Source organism: Oncorhynchus gorbuscha, linkage group LG14 (genome assembly GCF_021184085.1).
Source record: "Oncorhynchus gorbuscha isolate QuinsamMale2020 ecotype Even-year linkage group LG14, OgorEven_v1.0, whole genome shotgun sequence".
NCBI lineage: Eukaryota > Metazoa > Chordata > Actinopteri > Salmoniformes > Salmonidae > Oncorhynchus > Oncorhynchus gorbuscha.
Window position 1 is genome coordinate 60930433 of NC_060186.1, and position 25633 is coordinate 60956065.

The 25633-nt window shown below is 43.9% G+C and overlaps 2 protein-coding genes across 3 annotated transcripts in view; one reads left to right on the top strand and one right to left on the bottom strand.

Moving 5' to 3' along the window:
- Positions 1-10637, top strand: part of LOC123995248 (uronyl 2-sulfotransferase-like) — a 161321-nt gene extending 150684 nt beyond the window's left edge. The window contains exons 6-8 of the mRNA XM_046298717.1: positions 4774-4871; positions 5044-5201; positions 7223-10637. Coding sequence (XP_046154673.1) covers positions 4774-4871; positions 5044-5201; positions 7223-7515 — 549 coding nt within the window. The 3' untranslated portion in view covers positions 7516-10637. The remainder of the gene's footprint in view (positions 1-4773; positions 4872-5043; positions 5202-7222) is intronic.
- An 8220-nt stretch (positions 10638-18857) lies between these two features.
- Positions 18858-25633, bottom strand: part of LOC123995249 (solute carrier family 22 member 16-like) — a 31758-nt gene continuing 24982 nt past the window's right edge. For both annotated transcript variants that reach the window (XM_046298719.1, XM_046298718.1), the window contains exons 6-8: positions 23784-23893; positions 19333-19432; positions 18858-19226 (exon numbers count right to left, since the gene is read on the bottom strand). In XM_046298719.1, coding sequence (XP_046154675.1) covers positions 19044-19226; positions 19333-19432; positions 23784-23893 — 393 coding nt within the window. In that variant the 3' untranslated portion in view covers positions 18858-19043. The remainder of the gene's footprint in view (positions 19227-19332; positions 19433-23783; positions 23894-25633) is intronic.

Sequence of the window (25633 nt, forward strand, 5' to 3'; positions counted from 1 at the left end):
TTTTCCACATATTGTTACATTACAGTCTTATTCTAAAATGGATTAAATAAAACATTTTCCTCATCAATCTACACACAATATCCCATAGTGACAAAGCAAAAATAGGTTTTTAAAAACAGAAATACCTTACATGCATAAGTATTCAGAACCTTTGCTATGAGACTCGAAATTGAGCTCAGGTACATCCTGTTTCAATTGATCATCCTTCAGATGTTTCTACAACTTGATTGGAGTCCACCTCTGGTAAATTCAATTGATTGGACATGATTTGGAAAGGTACATATCTGTCTACATAAGCTCAGACAGTTGACAGAGAAAAAATCAAGCCATGAGGTCAAAGGAATTGTCCGTAGAGATCCGAGACAGGATTGTATCGAGGCACAGATCTGGAGAAGTGTACCAAAAAATGTCTGCAGCGTTGAAGGTCCCCAAGAACGCAGTGGACTGCGTCATTCTTAAACGGAAGAAGTTTGGAACCACCAAGACTCTTCCTAAAGCTGGCCATCTGGCCAAACTGAGCAATCCGGGGGAGAAGGACCTTTGTCAGGGAGGTGACCAAGAACCGGATGGTCACTCTGACAGAGCTCCAGAGTTCCACTGTGGAGATGTGAGAACCTTCCAGAAGGACAACCATCTCTGCAGCACTCCACCATTCAGACCTTTATGGCCAGATGGATCCCTTCCTCAGTAAAAGGCACATGACAGCTCGCTTGAAGTTTGCCAAAAGGCACCAAAAGACTCTCAGACCATGAGAAACAAGATTCTCTGGTCTGATGAAACCAAGATTGAACCCTTTGGCCTGAATGACAAGCGTCACGTCTGGAGGAAACCAAGCACCATCCCTACTGTGAAGCATGGTGGGGGCAGCATCATGCTGTGGGGATGTTTTGTCAGTGGCAGGGACTGGTAGACTAGTCAGTATCGAGGTAAAGGTGAACTGAGCAAAGTACAGAGAGATCCTTGATGAAAACCTACTCCAGAGTTCTCAGGACTTCAGACTGGGGTGAAGGTTCACCTTCCAACAGGACAATGACCCTAAGCAGACAGCAAAGACAATGCAGGAGTGGCTTCGGGACAAGTCTCTGAATGTGGCCTAGACAGAGCCAGGACTTGAACCCCATCGAACATCTCTGGAAAAACCTGAAAATCGCTGTGCAGTGATGCTCCCCATCCAACCTGATAGAGTTTGAGAGGATCTGCAGAGAAGAATGGAAGAAACTTCCCAAATACAGGCATGGCAAGCTTGTCGCGTCATACCCAACAAGACTCGAGGTTGTAATCGCTGACAACGGTGCTTCAACAAAGTACTAAGTAAAGGGTCGGAATATGTAAATGTCATGTTTTTGCGTTTTCAGTATGGGGTATTGTGTGTAGATTGATGAGGGAAGAAAGCTATTTCATTAATTTTAGAGTAAGGCTGTAACGTAACAAAATGTGGAAAATGTCAAGGGGTCTGAATAATTTTGGTCCTAGATTAGGTACCACTTGCCATGCGGTAGCAGAGAGAACAGTCTATGACTTGGGTGACTGGAGTCTTTGACAATTTTTTGGGCTTTCCTCTGACACGCCTGGTATAGAGGTCCTGGATGGCAGGAAGCTTGGCCCCAGTGATGTACTGGGCCTTACACACTACCCTCTGTAGCGCCTTACGGTCAGATGCTGAGCAGTTGCCATACCAGGTGGTGATGCAACCGATCAGGATGCTCTCGATGGTGCAGGTGTAAAGTTTTTTAAGGATCTGGTAACCCATGACAAATCGTTTTAGTCTCCTGAGGGGGAAAGGGTGTTGTAGTGCCCTCTTCACTACTGTCTTGGTATGTTTGGACCATGATAGTTTGCTGGTGATGTGTCCTCTTCACTACTGTCTTGGTATGTTTGAACCATGATAGTTTGTTGGTGATGTGTCCTCTTCACGACTGTCTTGGTATGTTTGGACCATGATAGTTTGTTGGTGATGTGTCCTCTTCACTACTGTCTTGGTATGTTTGGACCATGATAGTTTGTTGGTGATGTGTCCTCTTCACGACTGTCTTGGTATGTTTGGACCATGATAGTACGTTGGTGATGTGCCCTCTTCACTACTGTCTTGGTATGTTTGGACCATGATAGTTTGAAGGTGATGTGCCCTCTTCACTACTGTCTTGGTATGTTTGGACCATGATAGTTTGTTGGTGATGTGTCCTCTTCACTACTGTCTTGGTATGTTTGGACCATGATAGTTTGTTGGTGATGTGTCCTCTTCACTACTGTCTTGGTATGTTTGGACCATGATAGTTTGTTGGTGATGTTGGACCATGATAGTTTGTTGGTGATGTGTCCTCTTCACTACTGTCTTGGTATGTTTGGACCATGATAGTTTGTTGGTGATGTGTCCTCTTCACTACTGTCTTGGTATGTTTGGACCATGATAGTTTGTTGGTGATGTGTCCTCTTCACTACTGTCTTGGTATGTTTGGACCATGATAGTTTGTTGGTGATGTGTCCTCTTCACTACTGTCTTGGTATGTTTGGACCATGATAGTTTGTTGGTGATGTGTCCTCTTCACTACTGTCTTGGTATGTTTGGACCATGATAGTTTGTTGGTGATGTGTCCTCTTCACTACTGTCTTGGTATGTTTGGACCATGATAGTTTGTTGGTGATGTGTCCTCTTCACTACTGTCTTGGTATGTTTGGACCATGATAGTTTGTTGGTGATGTGTCCTCTTCACTACTGTCTTGGTATGTTTGGACCATGATCGTTTGTTGGTGATGTGGAAACCCGCTCCACTACATCCCTGTTGATGTTAATGGGGGCCTGTTCGGACAGCCTTTTCCTGTAGTCCAATGATCAGCTCCTTTGACTTGCTCACATTGAGGGAGAGGTTGTTGTTCTAGCATTGTGTCTCTGACCTTCTCCATGTCAGATATAGAGTTTAAATGTATTCAATTTTGAGTTTGCAGCCCAATATTACACTTTATATACATCACAGAAGACATAGAAACACAAGATTTTAGGTGAGTTTCTTTAGATAATGTTTATTATGAATATGAATAACATTCCACCCATGAAGCCAAAAAGGGCGCTTTTGGCCATTGACTACAGGAAAGGGTTACCCTCTGTGGGGAGGCATCTAGGCACCAGCTGTTAACTTGACAAATTGCCCTTTTCCAAGTAAAACTGAGGACATTCTCACCTATCAGCATGTAGGCCACAGTGAAATAAACCAACATCACACAAGACCTCCTGCTCTTTTTATTCATGTCTACTCTCTCTTCACCTGTTTCAACTCAGAGAAATGGGTCTGAGTTTTCGTGTGTGTGTGTGTGTGTGTGTGGGTGTGGGTGGGTGGGGGTGGGTGGGGGTGGGTGGGTGGGTGGGTGTGCGAGCTTGCGTGCCTGATTGTGTGTGTGAATGGTTTTGAGTGTATCTTTCATGTGTTTTTGAGTGTTGTGTCGCCCAGGCCTCGTTGCTGTCAATAAAGCTTACGTCACCTGACATGACATGGATTTGACTCTTGGGTTTGTAGCAGAGAGAGAGAAAAGACTGGGTGACTTCACTCCTTTATGGGTTTTTAATCTCTTTCTTTTTTAATTTGGTCTCAGTGGGCCTTCTTTGTTCAGCCCACTGGTTAAACAGAGAGGTGGTTTAGTGTTTCACTGCTCTGCTCCAGTGGCTCCTGCCTCTGGACACTTTCTTTCTTTTTCATATAGGGGCTGGGTCAGGAGGGAGAGAAGATGGTGGGATTGGGATGTTTGTAGCATGGCCAAAATAATGTGGCTAGCGGAGGAGACCAAAGGTTACCCTTGTTTCAGTATATTGGTCTGCATTACTAAACAGTCATCATTTTGGTCAGAGAATAATAGCATTAACCTCTCACTACATGTTGCTCTTGAGATACCGTACATATTCCACTGAGAAGGAAACAGATTAGCTAATAACTGCTTATAGGAAGCTGAATGTCTTATTTAGGCTGTCAGAGAGTGGTTTGAAGATAGTGCCTGTTTACTTTTTTTGGTTTGTTTAAAAAGGTATTTTTATTTAAGATGTTCACATTTTACAATCATAAATAATTCAAATAAATACATATTATCTTCATATTAACTCATAATTACGTAACATGATTTAGAAATGTAATTATGCCCCCCACCTCTTTGCCTGCTAGGAGTAGGGGTGGTGCAGGGAGATCTACATCCCATTTAACTAAGTGGCCAGAGATCAAACATATTAATGCCATGGACGTTTCTGGAGTTCATCTTATTTCTTCTTTTTAGGTCCTTTTTGATTTGTGAAAATAGAATGTAAAACAGTGTTCAAACCAAAAAGTTAAGTTATAGCCATAATGCAGCTTGTCTTCCAAATGTTACTGTTTACCACCATAATTCTTAGGTAATGTCAATGATTCTTGTCCACCATAATAGGTTTCCCAACGCTAACCATCAAAAAGTAGTATGAGTTCCTTAAGACAGAAGACTTGGTGAAGGGTTCCCCCTAGTGAGAGTAATGTGCAATTGCACTTTTCATTCAATCCCATTATTCTTGCAGAATAGTAGGCGTCTTGTCACATTGGAGGCTGCTGAGGGGAGGACGGCTCATAATAATGGCTGGAATGGCGTGAATGGAATGGCATCAAACCATGTGTTTCATGTATTTGATACCATTCCACATATTCCGCTCCAGACGTTACCACGAGCCCATCCTCCCCAATTAAGGTGCCTCCAACTTCCTGTACAACCTGAAGGTGATTGTCTGTTTTTCTGATGGGCTGTCTCTTCGGTCTCCCTCCTGTCCAGGACATCAATGTGTGCATCCTGGAGAATTACCCAGAATGCTCCAACCCCAGACTCTTCTACATCATCCCATATTTCTGTGGACAGCACCCCCAGTGCAGGTAATAAGACCAGTATTGCAGGGAATCAGGCTCCACATTTGTTACACATTATCCTCGACTGGTATTCATATTTTTTCAAAAGGTAATGTTTATTAAAGTATTATTTGTTATAATTCCCTCTGGGTTGGTTGATATTTTCCTCTGACTGTGCCTGTTGTTCTGTGTGTTTCAGGGAGCCGGGACAATGGGCACTGGAGAGGGCCAAACAGAACGTTCTAGAGAACTTCCTTATCGTGGGGATCCTAGAGGAGCTGGAAGATGTCCTGCTTCTTCTAGAGAGACTGTTACCTCACTACTTTACTGACGTACTCAACATCTACAAGAGCCCAGGTAGGCCTACACACCAGATTTTAACTGCCCTTTGTGCAGGCTAACCATCTACCACGTTGTTGTCCTTATAAACTGGGGATTTCACTCGCGCAGCACCTGTTTCCACGACGGTGTTGTAGCCTATACCCATATCAGATGAGCAACTTTCTCTGGGGACGGCTCCACATTCCGTAATAGCATTTTTGTCCCACCCAGTTTATCATTGGAATGTGCTACAAAACGAGGCAATGGTGTGCTTTAAGACCATACGGACGACTCCGAGCGGTCAGGTAGACTGTTTGGAGTGTTTATCCTACTGAATCAAAATAAGAAAAAATGATTCGTTATGCCCCCACTTCTAAAACCAAAGTTGCACCCCTGCCCATATCGTACACCTTTCTTTTTATTTACCTGGTTGGGCCTAAATGAGTCATTTTAGCGTGAGCTAGGCTATATATATGGAAAGTAAACTTGGAAACGTGTCGTATTCTCACGTGGAGAGGGAGCATAAATTCTGCGAGTGGACAAATTAGAACGTTTTTATCACCACACAAATAAGAGACCGTGTGCGTGGCTGGTAGCCTTATGTCTGCCTCGTGGCTCAAAGAATACAGCAAGCTCGTGGGTTTAAAAAAAAAGTATTATATTGATAAAAAATGTTTCCGACCCACAATGTATTTGTTCTGAACCACTAGCCAACCTAAGCGTTGAAAGAATGTTTACATTTCACCCGCTAGCGGATGTTTTTGCGTCTCACCTGCTAATCGACTAATGATTAGCCCAATAGGGTAAATGCCGATAGGTAAACCCCATGCTTCAGCCTATTTATTTACAGCCACTGCTGTATGGGCTACAGGTGATAATGTTTATTCTTAATAGCATACTTGATAATAGCATACTTAAAGTAAGAGCATACTTTACAATTCTACCAATATTATTTGGCTCATTTCTGACGTTTTTTTTGACATTCATTTTGAAGTAGTGTGTCCTTTTAAAAAGTCACCAGAACTGAGAACCTCAGTCCTGCTACATAGAAATGATCCAGGGTGGGGTCCGCAACTTTTTCCCACCAATGCTACACAGGAAACACTGGTACATACACAACCACACCCTGGCATGTACAGAACCAGTCAAAAGTTTGGACACACCGACTCATTCAAGGGTTTTTCTTTATTATTACTATTTTCTACATTGTAGAATAATAGTGAAGACAACAAAACTATGGAATCATGTAGTAACCCAAAGTGTTAAACAAATCTAAATATATTTTATTTGAGATTCTTCAAATAGGCACCCTTTGCCTTGATGACAGCTTTGAACACTCTTGGCATTCTCTCAACCAGCTTCATGAGGTAGTCACCTGGAATTAATTTCAATTAACAGGTGTGCCTTGTTGAAAGTTAATTTGTGGTATTTCTTTCCTTCTTAATGCACTTGAGCCAATCACTTGTTTTGTGACAAGGTAAGGGTGGTATACAGAAGATGGTAAAATGGTAAAATACCAAGTCCATATGATGGCAAGAACAGCTCAAATAAGCAAAGAGAAATGACAATCCATCATTTCTTTAAGACATGAAGGTCAGTCAATTCAGAAAATGTCAAAACCATCAAGCGCTATGATGAAACTAGCTCTGATGAGGACCGCCACAGGAAAGAAGCACGGTGGCTAGGAAAAACTCCCTAGAATGGCCGGAACCTAGGAAGAAACCTAGAGTGTTAGTGTTATTTCATGGTTTTGATGTCTTTGATGTATTTCATTGTCTTGATGTCTACAATATAGAAAATAGTCAAACTAAAGAAAATCCTGGAATGAGTAGGCGTGTCCAAACTTTTGACTGGTACTGTATATGCCTGTTACACTGCATTGAAATGATTAAAGGAATATTTCACTCCAAAAACAAACTTTGTCCAAATGTTATTTTCATACCTCAAAAGTGATCTACAGTAGGCCTAACTCTCCTTTTGATGGATGACAATATGTATTTTCTTCACATTTGAACCATACATGAATAACTTCCGGGTCTGTTTCTCTGTCTCCGCAGACTACAGGAAGATGGGGAACATGACTGGTACGGTGCGTAAACACACACCCACTCTGGAGGCCCTTCAGGTTCTGTACCACCGCATGCGCTACGAGTACGACTTCTACAACTTCATCCGAGACCAGTTCCACTTGATGAAGAAGAAGATTGGCCTCAAATCGGTCCCCCGACCATCTTCCCACCAGGCCTCCTTCCTAAGAGACCTCTCCCTCCGAACCCCAGAGCCCCTGGATGAAGATGAGGAGCTGGAGACCGACCTGGAGGATGCCAACAGCTGGTTGGTCCAGCCCTGACCAATGCCGTGGTGACTGAGGACTTTACTTGCATCTGGTTGGCTGGAGGTGGCATGATAAAGGGGCGGGGGATGTGCCCTGTCTGTCAGCATTCCCAGGAGGACGATTGGTTGGGGGTGTGTGGATCCTGATGCCTGTGTTTTTACGGGCTACATATTCCGTTCATCTTGGACTCTCTACTCACCACTGAGAACCTTAGGAGTGGGCTCGGACTCTCTACTCACCGCTGAGAACCTTAGGAGTGGGCTCTGATTCTCTGCTACCACTGAGGACCTTGGGAGTGGGCTCAGACTCTCTGCTACCACTGAGGACCTTAGGAGTGGGCTCAGACTCTCTGCTACCACTGAGGACCTTAGGAGTGGGCTCAGACTCTCTGCTACCACTGAGGACCTTGGGAGTGGGCTCTGATTCTCTGCTACCACTGAGGACCTTGGGAGTGGGCTCAGACTCTCTGCTACCACTGAGAACCTTAGGAGTGGGCTCAGACTCTCTGCTACCACTGAGAACCTTAGGAGTGGGCTCAGACTCTCTGCTACCACTGAGAACCTTAGGAGTGGGCTCTGATTCTCTGCTACCACTGAGAACCTTAGGAGTGGGCTCAGATTCTCTGCTACCACTGAGAACCTTAGGAGTGGGCTCAGACTCTCTGCTACCACTGAGGACCTTAGGAGTGGGCTCAGACTCTCTGCTACCACTGAGGACCTTAGGAGTGGGCTCAGACTCTCTGCTACCACTGAGGACCTTAGGAGTGGGCTCAGACTCTCTGCTACCACTGAGGACCTTGGGAGTGGGCTCTGATTCTCTGCTACCACTGAGGACCTTGGGAGTGGGCTCAGACTCTCTGCTACCACTGAGAACCTTAGGAGTGGGCTCAGACTCTCTGCTCACCGCTGAGGACCTTGGGAGTGGGCTCTGATTCTCTGCTACCACTGAGGACCTTAGGAATGGGCTCTGACTCTCTGCTACCACTGAGGACCTTAGGAGTGGGCTCTGATTCTCTGCTACCACTGAGGACCTTAGGAGTGGGCTCTGATTCTCTGCTACCACTGAGGACCTTAGGAGTGGGCTCAGACTCTCTGCTACCACTGAGGACCTTAGGAGTGGGCTCGGACTCTCTGCTACCACTGAGAACCTTAGGAGTGGGCTCAGACTCTCTGCTACCACTGAGAACCTTAGGAGTGGGCTCAGACTCTCTGCTACCACTGAGGACCTTGGGAGTGGGCTCGGACTCTCTGCTCACCGCTGAGGACCTTGGGAGTGGGCTCGGACTCTCTGCTCACCTCTGAGGACCTTGGGAGTGGGCTCTGATTCTCTGCTACCACTGAGCACCTTGGGAGTGGGCTCGGACTCTCTGCTCACCGCTGAGGACCTTGGGAGTGGGCTCGGACTCTCTGCTCACCTCTGAGGACCTTGGGAGTGGGCTCTGATTCTCTGCTACCACTGAGGACCTTGGGAGTGGGCTCGGACTCTCTGCTACCACTGAGGACCTTGGGAGTGGGCTCGGACTCTCTGGTCACCGCTGAGGACCTTGGGAGTGGGCTCTGATTCTCTGCTACCACTGAGGACCTTGGGAGTGGGCTCGGACTCTCTGCTACCACTGAGGACCTTGGGAGTGGGCTCGGACTCTCTGCTCACCGCTGAGGACCTTGGGAGTGGGCTCGGACTCTCTGCTACCACTGAGGACCTTGGGAGTGGGCTCGGACTCTCTGCTACCACTGAGGACCTTGGGAGTGGGCTCAGACTCTCTGCTACCGCTGAGGACCTTGGGAGTGGGCTCAGACTCTCTGCTACCGCTGAGGACCTTAGGAGTGGGCTCAGACTCTCTGCTACCTCTGAGGACCTTGGGAGTGGGCTCGGACTCTCTGCTACCGCTGAGGACCTTGGGAGTGGGCTCAGACTCTCTGCTACCGCTGAGGACCTTGGGAGTGGGCTCGGACTCTCTGCTACCACTGAGGACCTTGGGAGTGGGCTCAGACTCTCTGCTACCGCTGAGGACCTTGGGAGTGGGCTCAGACTCTCTGCTACCACTGAGGACCTTGGGAGTGGGCTCGGACTCTCTGCTACCACTGAGGACCTTGGGAGTGGGCTCAGACTCTCTGCTACCGCTGAGGACCTTGGGAGTGGGCTCAGACTCTCTGCTACCGCTGAGGACCTTGGGAGTGGGCTCAGACTCTCTGCTACCACTGAGGACCTTAGGAGTGGGCTCAGACTCTCTGCTACCGCTGAGGACCTTAGGGGTGGACTCGGACTCTCTGCTCACCGCTGAGGACCTTAGGAGTGGACTCGGACTCTCTGCTCACCGCTGAGGACCTTCGTTGTGGGCGGATGGATGGATGGACGAACTGACATATTTAAAGATTGACTAGAATAATGGATGGGGGGGTTGCTTTAAAAAGCTCACTTTGCTTGTTTTAAGGTTTTATTTTTGTTTTGTTGGTTTGAGGCCGTCCTGTTTGGGGTATCTCCAGGTGAGATAAGACAAAAGGGATTTGGACCTATGAACATTTTAAATGTTGAGGGGAGGGCTACATCTTAGGATCAGGAAAAATTCAGACACCAACATAGGTGCAGGGATGATGGGGGTGAAGGAGCGTGTTGAGGTGTGAGAGAGCAAGGAAGAGACAGGGATGATGGGGGTGAAGGAGCGTGTTGAGGTGTGAGAGCAGGGAAGAGAAAGGGATGATGGGGGTGAAGGAGCGTGTTGAGATGTGAGAGAGCAGGGAAGAGACAGGGATGATGGGGGTGAAGGAGCGTGTTGAGGTGTGAGAGAGCAGGGAAGAGACAGGGATGATGGGGTGAAGGAGCGTGTTGAGGTGTGAGAGAGCAGGGAAGAGACAGGGATGATGGGGGTGAAGGAGCGTGTTTAGGTGTGAGAGAGCAGGGAAGAGACAGGGATGATGGGGGTGAAGGAGCGTGTTTAGGTGTGAGAGAGCAGGGAAGAGACAGGGATGATTAAATTGGAGGGGTTGTGTGTAACAGGTCTACTTTTAGTGCTTGACCACTCCATCTCTCCCTGTCTCTCCCAGCCTCCTTTTCTCCCTTTCTTTTCCCCTTATTTTCTCTCTCTCCCTCACACTCTGCCTGTTTTAAGGGCCCTTGTTTTCTCTCTCTCCCTCACACTCTGCCTGTTTTAAGGGCCCTTGTTTTCTCTCTCTCCCTCACACTTTGCCTGTTTTAAGGGCCCTTGTTTTCTCTCTCTCCCTCACACACTGCCTGTTTTAAGGGCCCTTGTTTTCTCTCTCTCTCTCACACTCTGCCTGTTTTAAGGGCCCTTGTTTTCTCTCTCTCCCTCACACTCTGCCTGTTTTAAGGGCCCTTGTTTTCAAAGTGCCAAACCGTCAAATGGTATGTCATAGTCATAAACTTCTCTAAGTGCCAAACCTAACCAAGTGGGGTCATACACCTTCTGTTCCTAGAAACCCTGTTTGGGAGGATCCTCTGCTCACAGTGGGAGGGGCCGGGGTGACTTGGTTTAGCCCAAATGTGATAGTGTCTATGCATAACAGAACCAGTTTACTTTGTTTAATAGATGTTGATATGATGAGAGGGTCAAATGGCAGGAAGAGCACCCAACTATGAATTCAAAGAATTCCAACTGTGTGTCTACGATTGGATTTGACAACAACATTTGTCAAACTGATAATGTATGAAGAAAGGTTGAATATTTTGGTACATAACTTGGGAAATATTAAGAAATGTATGATGTTGGTTGGTGAAAATGTGTTTTTCCTCAAATGTTGACATCTCCATTGGACCGACCATTGATGTTGACATCTCCATTGGACCGACCATTGATGTTTGACATCTCCATTGGACCGACCATTGATGTTTGACATCTATAATATGCCATTTTAGCAGACGCTTTTATCCATTGGACCGACCATTGATGTTTGACATCTCCATTGGACCGACCATTGATGTTGACATCTCCATTGGACCGACCATTGATGTTTGACATCTCCATTGGACCGACCATTGATGTTTGACATCTCCATTGGACCGACCATTGATGTTGACATCTCCATTGGACCGACCATTGATGTTGACATCTCCATTGGACCGACCATTGATGTTTGACATCTCCATTGGACCGACCATTGATGTTGACATCTCCATTGGACCGACCATTGATGTTGACATCTCCATTGGACCGACCATTGATGTTGACATCTCCATTGGACCGACCATTGATGTTGACATCTCCATTGGACCGACCATTGATGTTTGACATCCTTCATCAACAACAGAAATCGAATAAAAAGATGATTTGAAAGATAAATCTGAAGGATGAAACATTTGAATCCAACGCTTTACCTGAACTCACCAAATGAAATGACAATGTGTTCACTGTCTGCACTTAGTCTTATTTGAGATTGTTCAACCTCAGCTTGTTGGTTACTGTAATGTCTAAATCCACAACTTTGTTTCTAAACTCTCCCCTGACTCTCAGTGCTACAGTATTTCATAGAGCAGCCATGGTGGTGTACTTTGGCCATTTACTGATAACTCAACACCCAGAGAAGAAAATGGCCACAACCACCTACCTGGCAGTCATACCTATAGTTGCGGTCAAATATATTGGCACCCTCACTATTTCTTCTAAAATAAGTAGATTTGGAAAAAGATATTCATGTGTATGTGTTTGATTTACAACTGCACAGGACCAAGAAGTAAAAAATCCAAACTGGAATTAAGACTTTTCACTTCAAAGTTGACTAAGTGATTCACAATTCAAATGGATTTCTTTCTAATTCTGGTTTACTGTGCAATTTATCTCACCTGTGGAAAGTTCCAGGTGCCTACAGGGTAAAAAGAGCAATTCAACCCGTTTTAAATGCTCCATTGCACTCAATTAAAAAAGGGCAAGGTGCCAATATGTTTGACCACATCTGTAAGCCATAGTCATTGTACTGTCATTGCCTTCAGCGTGGATTTTCTTTTTGACATTTTAATTTATTATTATGTATCCATTTTCATTCCAGAAAGGATTCTCAGGAAAAAAAGGTTTCTTACAATGTTGAAATAAGTTGTACAATCAAGCTATTCATAGTATCTAAAGATGAGTAAAATATCATCTTATATCCCCAATAAAATTATCTGAACATTTTAAAGAAATGGTTGAACTGTTTTTACAATAAATGGAATCCATTCATTTCAATCTCCCCTGACAGTTTTCTAAATAAAAACCTAACAATTGCAGTTGCTGTCTGTGCTTCCTCACAATTATTTGTTATACAATAAAGCAGTGCATGCCTAATGTTTTCCAATCCAAGAGGATACATTCATTGTACATTTACCCACCTAGCTCTGAATCCATGAAATAAATGCAGTCTGTTATGTGCTAACAACCTGATAAATAAGTACTTGGTTATTCATGTAAGTGCTGTTCCAGTTCCACCTGATGAACAAGAATATTGGCCTCAAGTGTCTCCCTACCCCCTGAACACCAGGCCTCCATCTAAGAAAGAAAACCCCACTTCACAACACCCTAGAGACCCAGGAAGAGGACAACCAAGACCCCAACAGCTGGTTTGTTACCACAGAAATAGATAATTCAACCATTGAGCAATGATCAAATTTGGCTGGAAGGGAAGGTTTATGTCAGAACACTCAGTTTCCACTGAGACTGACTGATGACAGCCATTATCGCCGTTGTGGAGTTGGAAGCTGACTCCTCCACCAGACGTATTTTGGGGAAAAGTCTGTCCTCCACCCGCTCTTCTCTGTCCTCTCTCCTACGTGACCCGGAAACCGATAAGTGGTGAATGGATGTCATTTCGTTTAATAGGCGAATGGAAGCATGTCCTCCCCTCCTCGATAGCGACCTTTCATTGAGGATAATCATGTGTATCCTACCAGAGTCCTTCGCGGAAGAGTTTTCAACCCCCCTTTGAGTCAGCTTTTGTTTTAGTCGGAGGAGGAGGAAAGCATGCTCACATTTAAAATTAGTATGCTACTTATTTTATCTATGTGTTACGAACTGGCTCGTAGCCTGTAGCAAAGAGGGAGACAAATGCGGAGACAAGGAAATAAAAAACGTACAGTACCGGTCAAAAGTTTGGACACCTACTCATTCAAGGGTTTTTCATTAGTTTTACTATTTTCTACAATGTAGAATCATAGTGAAGACATCAAAACTATGAAATAACACACATGGAATCATGTAACCGAAAAATCTATATTTTTTATATTCTTAATTTAAAAGGCACTTTTTTGTAGGTGCATGGTAACAGTTGAACAAGATGAAGGAAAAGGGAAACCGCACACTGCTCTTGATAGTATCTTTAATAAGCTTAAGTATCGGTCTCACGGCCTTCGTCAGAGCTTTTGTGAGTTTAAAAAAAATAGCACCCTTATGTATGGACTAGTAACCGGAAGGTTGCAAGTTCAAATCCCCGAGCTGACAAGGTACAAATCTGTCCATCTGCCCCTGAACAGTCAGTTAACCCACTGTTCTTAGGCCGTCATTGAAAATAAACAATTTGTTCTTAACTGACTTTCCTAGTTAAATAAAGGTTTAAAATATATATATATATGTGTGTGTAGACCTAGCACCACCCACATCCGTTCCACGCATCGAAAGGGGTTGGAGGCGAAGGAAAAAAACAATAATAAGTGCTACCAAATATAACAATATGTATTTCGTAAATATACGAATAATGAATATCCACCATCACACCTTATTCTAGAGCTGAATATGTTTTGACGTACAACTATTTCAGGTTTGATGGTGAATATTACCTCCAAACGAATGGAACATCGATGGGCTCCACATTTGCTCCGAGTTATGCTAACCTATATGTGGGTATTTTCGAAGAACGTTTTGTTAATAATGAAAACGAAAATCCATTTTTGAATAAGAGCTGTCAGATTTTATGGCACTACACTCAATGACATTGACTCCAATCTCAAATTCACTATTGAATGTGACGCTCAGCGTGTTCATGACCTCTATGTGGATTGAGAAATCAACTGGAACCCTGTTTACAACTCTGTATAGAAAATAAACGGACAGAAATACTATATGACAGGGGAACAGCTTGCATCCTGAGCCATTAAAAATAGTTTTTCAGACTGCCACTCCACAGAGGTTAGTATCTAGAAAAAGCAGCGGAGATGCGCATTAGGTTTCTAAGAAGAGGCTATTCGCCACAATGTGTGGATGAAGCTCTTAATTTGGCATTGGGGAAAAACAAGAGATGAACTGTTACAAAAAAGACCCGCTAAAGAACACTATGTAATGTTTACAAGCACATATACTTTGAACTCGCGAAAAGTGGGAGATGCCGTCAAGAAACACTGGCATATTTTATCATCGGACCCAGTTTTGCCGGCTGAATTTTAAAAATCCACCACTTATTGTGTATAGGAGACGTCGCAATTTACTCGATAAATTGGTTCATGCCAACTGCCAGCCACAAAAGAAAATCAGCCAGACACTTTTACGCCCTCTACCAAATGGTAACTATAAATGCAGAGGATGCGCACAGTGCAGCAACATGACGAAGTGTGAATATTTCTGCCACCCACAAACAGGAAAACGGTTCCAAATAAATGATATCATTACGTGTTCCACCACCCATGTTATCTACATTATTACATGTCCATGAGAGCTGTGCTGTGTAGGTAAAAACCTCTCGCTCTCTCAAACAGAAAATCAGGGAACTTAAACGTTCAATCAGGAGAAACGACAGGGATTATCCAGTCGCTTTACATTTTAATTACGTAAAGCATGACATTTCTACCTTTAGATTTTGTGGCATAGAGAAAGTTAAGATATCAGACAGGGGAGGTGATATTAATAATACTCTGAGTAAAAGATAATATTTTTGGATGTTCACCCTCCAGACATTTTTCCTAAAGGACTTAATAATGAAATGCCTATGTATGTTATGTTGTGAATTTGAACATGAATACAGTTGTCAAGCTATTCAAGGGTTTGGCCCACAGAGAAATTGCATTCTCGTCGATGCACTTGACTGTAGCTCCCAAACTGACCAGCAGGTGGTGGTATCTCCATGTCAAAGCTTGACTGACAGGTCACCCAAGTCTTCAACTCTCGCTAGGGCACCTCAGGGAAACTTTTTTTATATATAAAATACATTTGCTCCGAAAACTTGATGTGCCAAAACACAATCAGCCGCGGGCCGCAAAATTCATGCTTGAAAAATTGCTCTTTGCATTTTAATTGAAAACAATCACAATAAGGTACTTAATTATTACCCAGAATGGTTTGATATTGAGATAAAGGTCCAATGTAGACATTTTTAACGTGGCATAAATATTGGCAAAATGTGTAGAATTGAAGGAAATTAGCTTTAAAACATAGCAGTTTCTCTCCACCCCGTGGCAAAATGGGTAGAAATGCAAGAAATGTTTGCCCCAAGATGAGTAGAATATGAATTTGAAAATTGCTAAACTTCTCTCGTCCCCATGGCAAAATGTGTAGAACTACAGAACTTTACAGCTGCAACATTTTCTCTACTCCTCTTGCAAAATGTGTAGTTACAGGAAATGAACCTTAAAACTGTCAGACATGGGACCAAACTATTCCTGCTACTGGGTTAGCAGAACAACTATTTTAGGTACACCTGTGTGTGTTTGTGTCCGTGTGTCCATGGGTGTGTGTCGTGTGTGTATCAGCGGGCTGTAGATCAAACTGCTAGCCTGACTTCAGTATGTCTGTTGCAGCTATTTCTGCTACATACTCCTACTCACCTACTCCCTTCCCTCTGGGCCCATGCATCAGCTCATCACACTTCCTCAGGAAAGTAACACTTTATTTCAACGGTCTATAATAATAAATCATAAATTGTGTTAATGGTTAATTACATTTATAAACAATTTACTGGCGTAGTCTTTCCCAGTCACTAATCTAAAGGGAGCACTATTTATGCTTTATAAATACTTTGTAAATGTTTTGGAATGTCCAGTGGTAGACATTCCAGCAGCATGATCCTTAAAGAGATAGTTCACCTAAATTACAAAATGACACATTGGTTTCCTTACGCTGTAAGCCGTCTATAGACAACAATTCATGATTTGGTTGAGTTTCCCTGGCACTGGTTTCAAATGCAAAGGTTTTAGGAATTGAGGCACAAATCCCATTTAAGAGATATTACCGTTATTAGCATTTGTTTGCACGTCATATTCAACTCATCTATAAGTGACTTTGTTGAGCTTCGCAATTCATTTGAGATACTTTTGGATGATTATATCTTGTCTGTCCCAGGCCAAATGCTGATGTTAAACGGGGAAATGTTGTTTCGATGACCGCAGCAACAGTGCTGGGGAAAGGAGCTTTCTGTTTTTATCATGTACAGTAGTACAGACTTTATAAAGGCTTTATAAAGGCTTAATGCATACATTAAGAAGGCTAAAAACCTTTTAAATTCCCTTTAAATGAAAAATAAGAATACTAACATGTAACCCTTCTGTACAAAAAACAAACACATTAACGATCAATTCAATGATTCAGAAAACATTACCTGAAAGTTGCATTAGTTGCTTTCATTACGTTGTGCTTTGTATATTTTGTAGCCTATATTTCAATCCTAGGGTTCATCCTCACATAGTTAGTCAAAAACATAATGGTACCCCTTTCCTGCAGTCAAATGACCTAGTGGCCTCATGGGTGGAATGTTCCTTAATAAACATTATCTAAAGAAACCCACTGAAAATCTGGTGTTTCTATGTCAAACAGTTTTGTTGTATTTCAGTCTTCTGCAATGTATATAAAGTGTAAATATTGGGATTCAAAATCCAAATGGAATACATTTCAACTCTGTACCTGACATGATTATTTGAAACGCTTTCAAAATAATAAGAATGTGTTTATTTTAAGATAATTATTGATGCCATAAGTCAAAGATTTTAGAGACCGGTATAATGATGATTTAAATGGTTTGACCATGATTACACTTAAATGTAAGAAAACATCACGCAAATCTATAGAGAAAAAAATCTAGGCATAGTATCACAGTGAGATCCTGAATGAGCTCAGATTCAACAAAAAGTCTAGGAAACACGTGCACTATGCACTTTCCCGTGTGCGTTTGGTTTACTATCCTTGCAGGGACCAGAAGTCTTCACAACGATAGTAAAACACATGTGTGTGTGTCTGTTTGTAAGGACTTCAGATACAAATGACATAACAACAGCATCGGCTGTAACACATAAGCAAAAACAGCTACACTACATGATTATCGGGTTGAATAGAGGAAACCAAGGCCTAGATTCAATCAGGTCAGCATTAATCGGCGATAGCAGTCACTCACATTGCGGACGTTTTGGAAGTGTCAGAGATCCACACACACCCCACTCAAGTTATAAGTTCCGAACAAGAAAGTGTAGGCTATGTATGTTCAAATGGAAGAATCGTTAAAGTAAATCATGAGGATGTGTATTAACCTAATCTAGGGTGTAGGCTAGATTACATCTCACATTCCACTGTTCCAACTTGTAAACAAGGATGCATGGGATTTATGTTAATGTGACTCTGTGCAGCCAGTGGCATTATCCGCTTTAGGCATAATACCAGAGATATTGGAGAAAGGAGGAGAAAGCAATCCCATTGGTCAATGAATGGAGGAACGTATAACGCCCTACCCAGCATACTGTTGACCAATCGCGTTAATGTTGTTGCTTCAAGCAGTTGCTAAGCTAATCGTCACAAAATTCCTTCCCAGTCAGGGTATGAGCCGAGAAACGTGCCCATTTTCCTCGCAGGTACGTAATGTCACGATGCCAAAGCTATACAATATTACAGAAGTTAATTATCACACATATCGGAAAAAATATTTGAGTGTTGTACTTCTTGCTAATGTTTTGGAGCAAGTGCCCAAATGACTCCGATTCACTCGTTGAAGGAGAGCTCTCGTTGCTTCCCATCTTCTCAAAATGATCTCCCATAATGCCTGGAGCAACTTGTGGATTTGACAGCAGTAACACAGTTCCACCTCTGATACCGCCGTTGGCTAAAGCGGATCGATTTGAATGAAGCCCTACAGCACAGTCTCAGTCAGTGAAATAAACACATTTCACATGCACAAACACACATGCACACTCTCTCTTGATCTCTTGCGCACACACACAGCGCACACACAGCACTTAAGATTGTCTCGCTATGTGTAAATTCATTGGTTGATGTGATTGGAAGGCACACATTACGTCAATGCCGATCATGAGGCTCATTTTCATGTGGCTCTCATCAGGAGACTAAGACGTGGTGAATAAACTTCACTTCCCTCTGTCTCTATGTAAACAGCTGCAGCCAAGGCACTCGGAAGTTTGCTGGCTCAACCAGAGGATACCAGCTCTGAAATGGGTCACTTTACAGAACAAAATGTCAAAAAACACTTTATTATAAAAAGTCCTACTTGTTCTAATTTAGATGTTGTTGGTTTTTGTTGGTTTCTTGGCACCATTTACAGTAGTCAGAGTCTCTCCCTCTCCCTCTCTCTGTTTTCGTGGACCACTCCTTCTCTCTGGTTGGTGGAGAGGTGTGTCCCTCAAGTCTTGACGTCCAGCTAGTTGCTCTGGTTCAAGTTCATCTCCATCCCTTCCTCAGGGTCTTTCTTGTCCTCCTCTGGGTTCTTCTTCCTGCCTAGGGCCTCAGCTTCCTCCATGGTGCTGGTCAGGGGCTCACCCAGGGTCTCTGGTAACCACAGGGTCAGAACACCTATTATAAATGCCAGGATCCCCACAATCAGCTATGGGAAAGGAAAGACAGGAGAAAAGGAAATTGAGTTAGTTGAAGAAGAAAAATGTGTAAGGCATGTTATCATAATATATGCTCTATCTGTATCTGTTGTTTACCTGTGGTAGGAATTGCCAAATGTCAGCCAGGTAGACACAGAAAGGAGCCACCACACTGCCCACACGACACATCATACTGCCACTGCCCACCGCCAGGGACCTGAGGGGAGAACACACTTTAATACAATTGATAGCATCTGTCAGGATACATTATGTATGTTGGATAGAATAATCTCACAGTGTGTCCTGTCTGTACCTGATGATGGTTGGATAGAGCTCACAGTGTGTCCTGTCTGTACCTAATGATGGTTGGATAGAGATCACAGTGTGTCCTGTCTGTACCTGATGATGGTTGGATAGAGCTCACAGTGTGTCCTGTCTGTACCTAATGATGGTTGGATAGAGCTCACAGTGTGTCCTGTCTGTACCTAATGATGGTTGGATAGAGATCACAGTGTGTCCTGTATGTACCTGATGATGGTTGGATAGAGCTTAATGTGTCCTGTCTGTACCTGATGATGGTTGGATAGAGCTCAATGTGTCCTGTCTGTACCTGATGATGGTTGGATAGAGCTCAATGTGTCCTGCCTGTACCTGATGATGGTTGGATAGAATAATCTCACAGTGTGTCCTGTCTGTACCTGATGATGGTTGGATAGAGCTCACAGTGTGTCCTGTCTGTACCTGATGATGGTTGGATAGAGCTCACAGTGTGTCCTGTCTGTACCTGATGATGGTTGGATAGAGCTCACAGTGTGTCCTGTCTGTACCTGATGATAGTTGGATAGAGCTCACAGTGTGTCCTGTCTGTACCTGATGATGGTTGGATAGAGCTCACAGTGTGTCCTGTCTGTACCTGATGATGGTTGGATAGAATAATCTCACAGTGTGTCCTGTCTGTACCTGATGATGGTTGGATAGAGCTCACAGTGTGTCCCGTCTGTACCTGATGATGGTTGGGCAGAGCTCACAGTGTGTCCTGTCTGTACCTGATGATGGTTGGATAGAGCTAAATGTGTCCTGTCTGTACCTGATGATGGTTGGATAGAACTCACAGTGTGTCCTGTCTGTACCTGATGATGGTTGGATAGAGCTCACAGTGTGTCCTGTCTGTACCTGATGATGGTTGGATAGAATAATCTCACAGTGTGTCCTGTCTGTACCTGATGATGGTTGGGCAGAGCTCACAGTGTGTCCTGTCTGTACCTGATGATGGTTGGATAGAGCTCACAGTGTGTCCTGTCTGTACCTGATGATGGTTGGGTGGAGCTCACAGTGTGTCCTGTCTGTACCTGATGATGGTTGGATAGAGCTCACAGTGTGTCCTGTCTGTACCTGATGATGGTTGGGTGGAGCTCACAGTGTGTCCTGTCTGTACCTGATGATGGTTGGATAGAGCTCACAGTGTGTCCTGTCTGTACCTGATGATTGTTGGATAGAGCTCACAGTGTGTCCTGTCTGTACCTGATGATGGTTGGATAGAGCTCACAGTGTGTCCTGTCTGTACCTGATGATGGTTGGGTGGAGCTCACAGTGTGTCCTGTCTGTACCTGATGATTGTTGGATAGAGCTCACAGTGTGTCCTGTCTGTACCTGATGATGGTTGGATAGAGCTCACAGTGTGTCCTGTCTGTACCTGATGATGGTTGGATAGAGCTCACAGTGTGTCCTGTCTGTACCTGATGATGGTTGGGTGGAGCTCACAGTGTGTCCTGTCTGTACCTGATGATTGTTGGATAGAGCTCACAGTGTGTCCTGTCTGTACCTGATGATGGTTGGATAGAGCTCACAGTGTGTCCTGTCTGTACCTGATGATTGTTGGATAGAGCTCACAGTGTGTCCTGTCTGTACCTGATGATGGTTGGGTGGAGCTCACAGTGTGTCCTGTCTGTACCTGATGATTGTTGGATAGAGCTCACAGTGTGTCCTGTCTGTACCTGATGATTGTTGGATAGAGCTCACAGTGTGTCCTGTCTGTACCTGATGATTGTTGGATAGAGCTCACAGTGTGTCCTGTCTGTACCTGATGATGGTTGGGTGGAGCTCACAGTGTGTCCTGTCTGTACCTGATGATGGTTGGATAGAGCTCACAGTGTGTCCTGTCTGTACCTGATGATGGTTGGATAGAGCTCACAGTGTGTCCTGTCTGTACCTGATGATGGTTGGATAGAGCTCACAGTGTGTCCTGTCTGTACCTGATGATGGTTGGGTAGAGCTCACAGTGTGTCCTGTCTGTACCTGATGATGGTTGGATAGAGCTCACAGTGTGTCCTGTCTGTACCTAATGATGGTTGGATAGAGATCACAGTGTGTCCTGTCTGTACCTGATGATGGTTGGATAGAGATCACAGTGTGTCCTGTCTGTACCTGATGATGGTTGGATAGAGCTAAATTTGTCCTGTCTGTACCTGATGATGGTTGGGTAGAGCTCACAGTGTGTCCTGTCTGTACCTGATGATGGTTGGATAGAGCTTAATGTGTCCTGTCTGTACCTGATGATGGTTGGATAGAGCTCAATGTGTCCTGTCTGTACCTGATGATGGTTGGATAGAATAATCTCACAGTGTGTCCTGTCTGTACCTGATGATTGTTGGGTGGAGCTCACAGTGTTTACTGTACCTGATGATGGTTGGGTAGAGCTCACAGTGTTTACTGTACCTGATGATTGTTGGGTAGAGCTCACAGTGTTTACTGTACCTGATGATGGTTGGGTAGAGCTCACAGTGTTTACTGTACCTGATGATGGTTGGGTAGAGCTCACAGTGTTTACTGTACCTGATGATGGTTGGGTAGAGCTCACAGTGTTTACTGTACCTGATGATATGATGGTTGGGTAGAGCTCACAGTGTTTACTGTACCTGATGATGGTTGGGTAGAGCTCACAGTGTTTACTGTACCTGATGATGGTTGGGTAGAGCTCACAGTGTTTACTGTACCTGATGATGGTTGGGTAGAGCTCACAGTGTTTACTGTTCCTGATGATGGTTGGGTAGAGCTCACAGTGTTTACTGTACCTGATGATATGATGGTTGGGTAGAGCTCACAGTGTTTACTGTACCTGATGATGGTTGGGTAGAGCTCACAGTGTTTACTGTACCTGATGATGGTTGGGTAGAGCTCACAGTGTTTACTGTACCTGATGATATGATGGTTGGGTAGAGCTCACAGTGTTTACTGTACCTGATGATGGTTGGGTAGAGCTCACAGTGTTTACTGTACCTGATGATGGTTGGGTAGAGCTCACAGTGTTTACTGTACCTGATGATATGATGGTTGGGTAGAGCTCACAGTGTTTACTGTACCTGATGATGGTTGGGTAGAGCTCAAAGTGTTTACTGTACCTGATGATGGTTGGGTAGAGCTCACAGCGTTTACTGTACCTGATGATGGTTGGGTAGAGCTCACAGTGTTTACTGTACCTGATGATGGTTGGGTAGAGCTCACAGTGTTTACTGTACCTGATGATGGTTGGGTAGAGCTCACAGTGTTTACTGTACCTGATGATGGTTGGGTAGAGCTCACAGTGTTTACTGTACCTGATGATGGTTGGGTAGAGCTCACAGTGTTTACTGTACCTGATGATGGTTGGGTAGAGCTCACAGTGTTTACTGTACCTGATGATGGTTGGGTAGAGCTCACAGTGTTTACTGTACCTGATGATGGTTGGGTAGAGCTCACAGTGTTTACTGTACCTGATGATGGTTGGGTAGAGCTCACGGCGTTTACTGTACCTGATGATGGTTGGGTAGAGCTCACAGTGTTTACTGTACCTGATGATGGTTGGGTAGAGCTCACAGTGTTTACTGTACCTGATGATGGTTGGGTAGAGCTCACAGTGTTTACTGTACCTGATGATGGTTGGGTAGAGCTCACAGTGTTTACTGTACCTGATGATTGTTGGGTAGAGCTCACAGTGTTTACTGTACCTGATGATTGTTGGGTAGAGCTCACAGTGTTTACTGTACCTGATGATTGTTGGGTAGAGCTCACAGTGTTTACTGTACCTGATGATGGTTGGGTAGAGCTCACAGTGTTTACTGTACCTGATGATGGTTGGGTAGAGCTCACAGTGTTTACTGTACCTGATGATGGTTGGGTAGAGCTCACAGTGTTTACTGTACCTGATGATTGTTGGGTAGAGCTCACAGTGTTTACTGTACCTGATGATGGTTGGGTAGAGCTCACAGTGTTTACTGTACCTGATGATGGTTGGGTAGAGCTCACAGTGTTTACTGTACCTGATGATGGTTGGGTAGAGCTCACAGTGTTTACTGTACCTGATGATTGTTGGGTAGAGCTCACAGTGTTTACTGTACCTGATGATTGTTGGGTAGAGCTCACAGTGTTTACTGTACCTGATGATGGTTGGGTAGAGCTCACAGTGTTTACTGTACCTGATGATTGTTGGGTAGAGCTCACAGTGTTTACTGTACCTGATGATGGTTGGGTAGAGCTCACAGTGTTTACTGTACCTGATGATGGTTGGGTAGAGCTCACAGTGTTTACTGTACCTGATGATGGTTGGGTAGAGCTCACAGGTGTACAAGTAGATGAGGCCAAAGGCGATGGCAATAGCAAACTTCCCTGTCATACTGAGGAAGATGGCTAACACCTCGATGTCCTGAAGAACAAAAAGAAGGAGAACAAAGGAGATGGAGGGGAGACAGGAAGTACCAGAGAAAGAGAGGGGAAGAAGATAGACGGAGAGTGAGCAATAGAGAGCGAGAAGAGAGCAATCAATAAGACTGTAAACAATTCCAAACATCTGTTTCCTGATTACTCAGCCAATCACATCACGGACACTAACGCATTACCTTAGCCCTGAATCAATTAACAACTAGTTAGAGCTGGAATACATCATTTCAACCGGAGGAAATAAGCTTTGATCTTTAAACTGAGAAATAGTAGTGTGATCTTTAAAAAAGAAAGTTAGTTTTTCTCCCAGTGAAGGAGGAAATTCAGTTTGTTCCCAGCACCCCTCCCCTCTTTCTCCTCTCCTCTTCCTCACTCCTCTCGGTCTTTGGCTGGATGGATGCCAGTGCTCATGCACTGAAAGAGTATCATCGAAATACATCCACTATATATATATATACACACACACATAGTTGAAGTCGGAAGTTTACATACACCTTAGCCAAATACATTTAAACTCAGTTTTTCCACAATTCCTGACATTTAATTCTAGTAAAAATGACCTGTCTTAGTCAGTTAGGATCAGCACTGTATTTTAAGGATGTGAAATGTCAGAATAATATGTGCATTTCTTGTGTTACTTTCTGTTTGATTCAATTTATTGAACTGCATTGTGGGTTAAGGGCTTTTAAGTAAGCATTTCACAGTAAGGTCTACAACTGTTGTATTTGGCGCATGTGAAAAATACATTCTTGATTTGATTTTAATGCTAACACTTTTTTTGTTGCATTATCCCACTAAAGAGACAATATCATGGGCTGTTGCCACCAACTGAAAGAGTGGTACAGGGGGAAGTTAGAGCCCTGTCAAGGGGTGTGATTTATCATCTGCTGCAGACTAATGTGTTCTTCTGGGAAGAGAATCATGCGATAGGATTTTATGCAGAAACATATGTTGGTAGGACAAGGCTATGTATGTTTGGGAACATGGAAGTCAGTGGTTCATTTGTTCTGTGGGTTGATGAGGCAATACAAATGTGATGTGACTAAAATTACTACTAAAATTATGACTAAAAAGAAAGGGCATTAGTGACTAAAATGTTAGGTGACTAAAATAATTTTGACAATAACTAGAATAGATCATTATTCAAATTGCAAAAATGTGACTAAGACTTTAATGGTATTATAGTCAAAATGACTAAATAAAGACCTAGTGCACCTGCACCTGCACCTAATAAAGAACTAGTGCACCTGCACCTGCACCTAATAAAGACCTTGTGCACCTGCACCTGCACCTAATAAAGACCTAGTGCACCTGCACCTGCTCCTGCACCTAATAAAGAGCTAGTGCACCTACACCTGCACCTAATAAAGAACTAGTGCACCTGCACCTGCACCTAATAAAGACCTAGTGCACCTGCACCTGCACCTAATAAAGAGCTAGTGCACCTGCACCTGCACCTAATAAAGACCTAGTGCACCTGCACCTGCACCTAATAAAGACCTAGTGCACCTGCACCTAATAAAGAGCTAGTGCACCTGCACCTGCACCTAATAAAGACCTAGTGCACCTGCACCTGCACCTAATAAAGAACTAGTGCACCTGCACCTGCACCTAATAAAGAACTAGTGCACCTGCACCTGCACCTAATAAAGACCTAGTGCACCTGCACCTGCACCTAATAAAGAACTAGTGCACCTGCACCTGCACCTAATAAAGACCTAGTGCA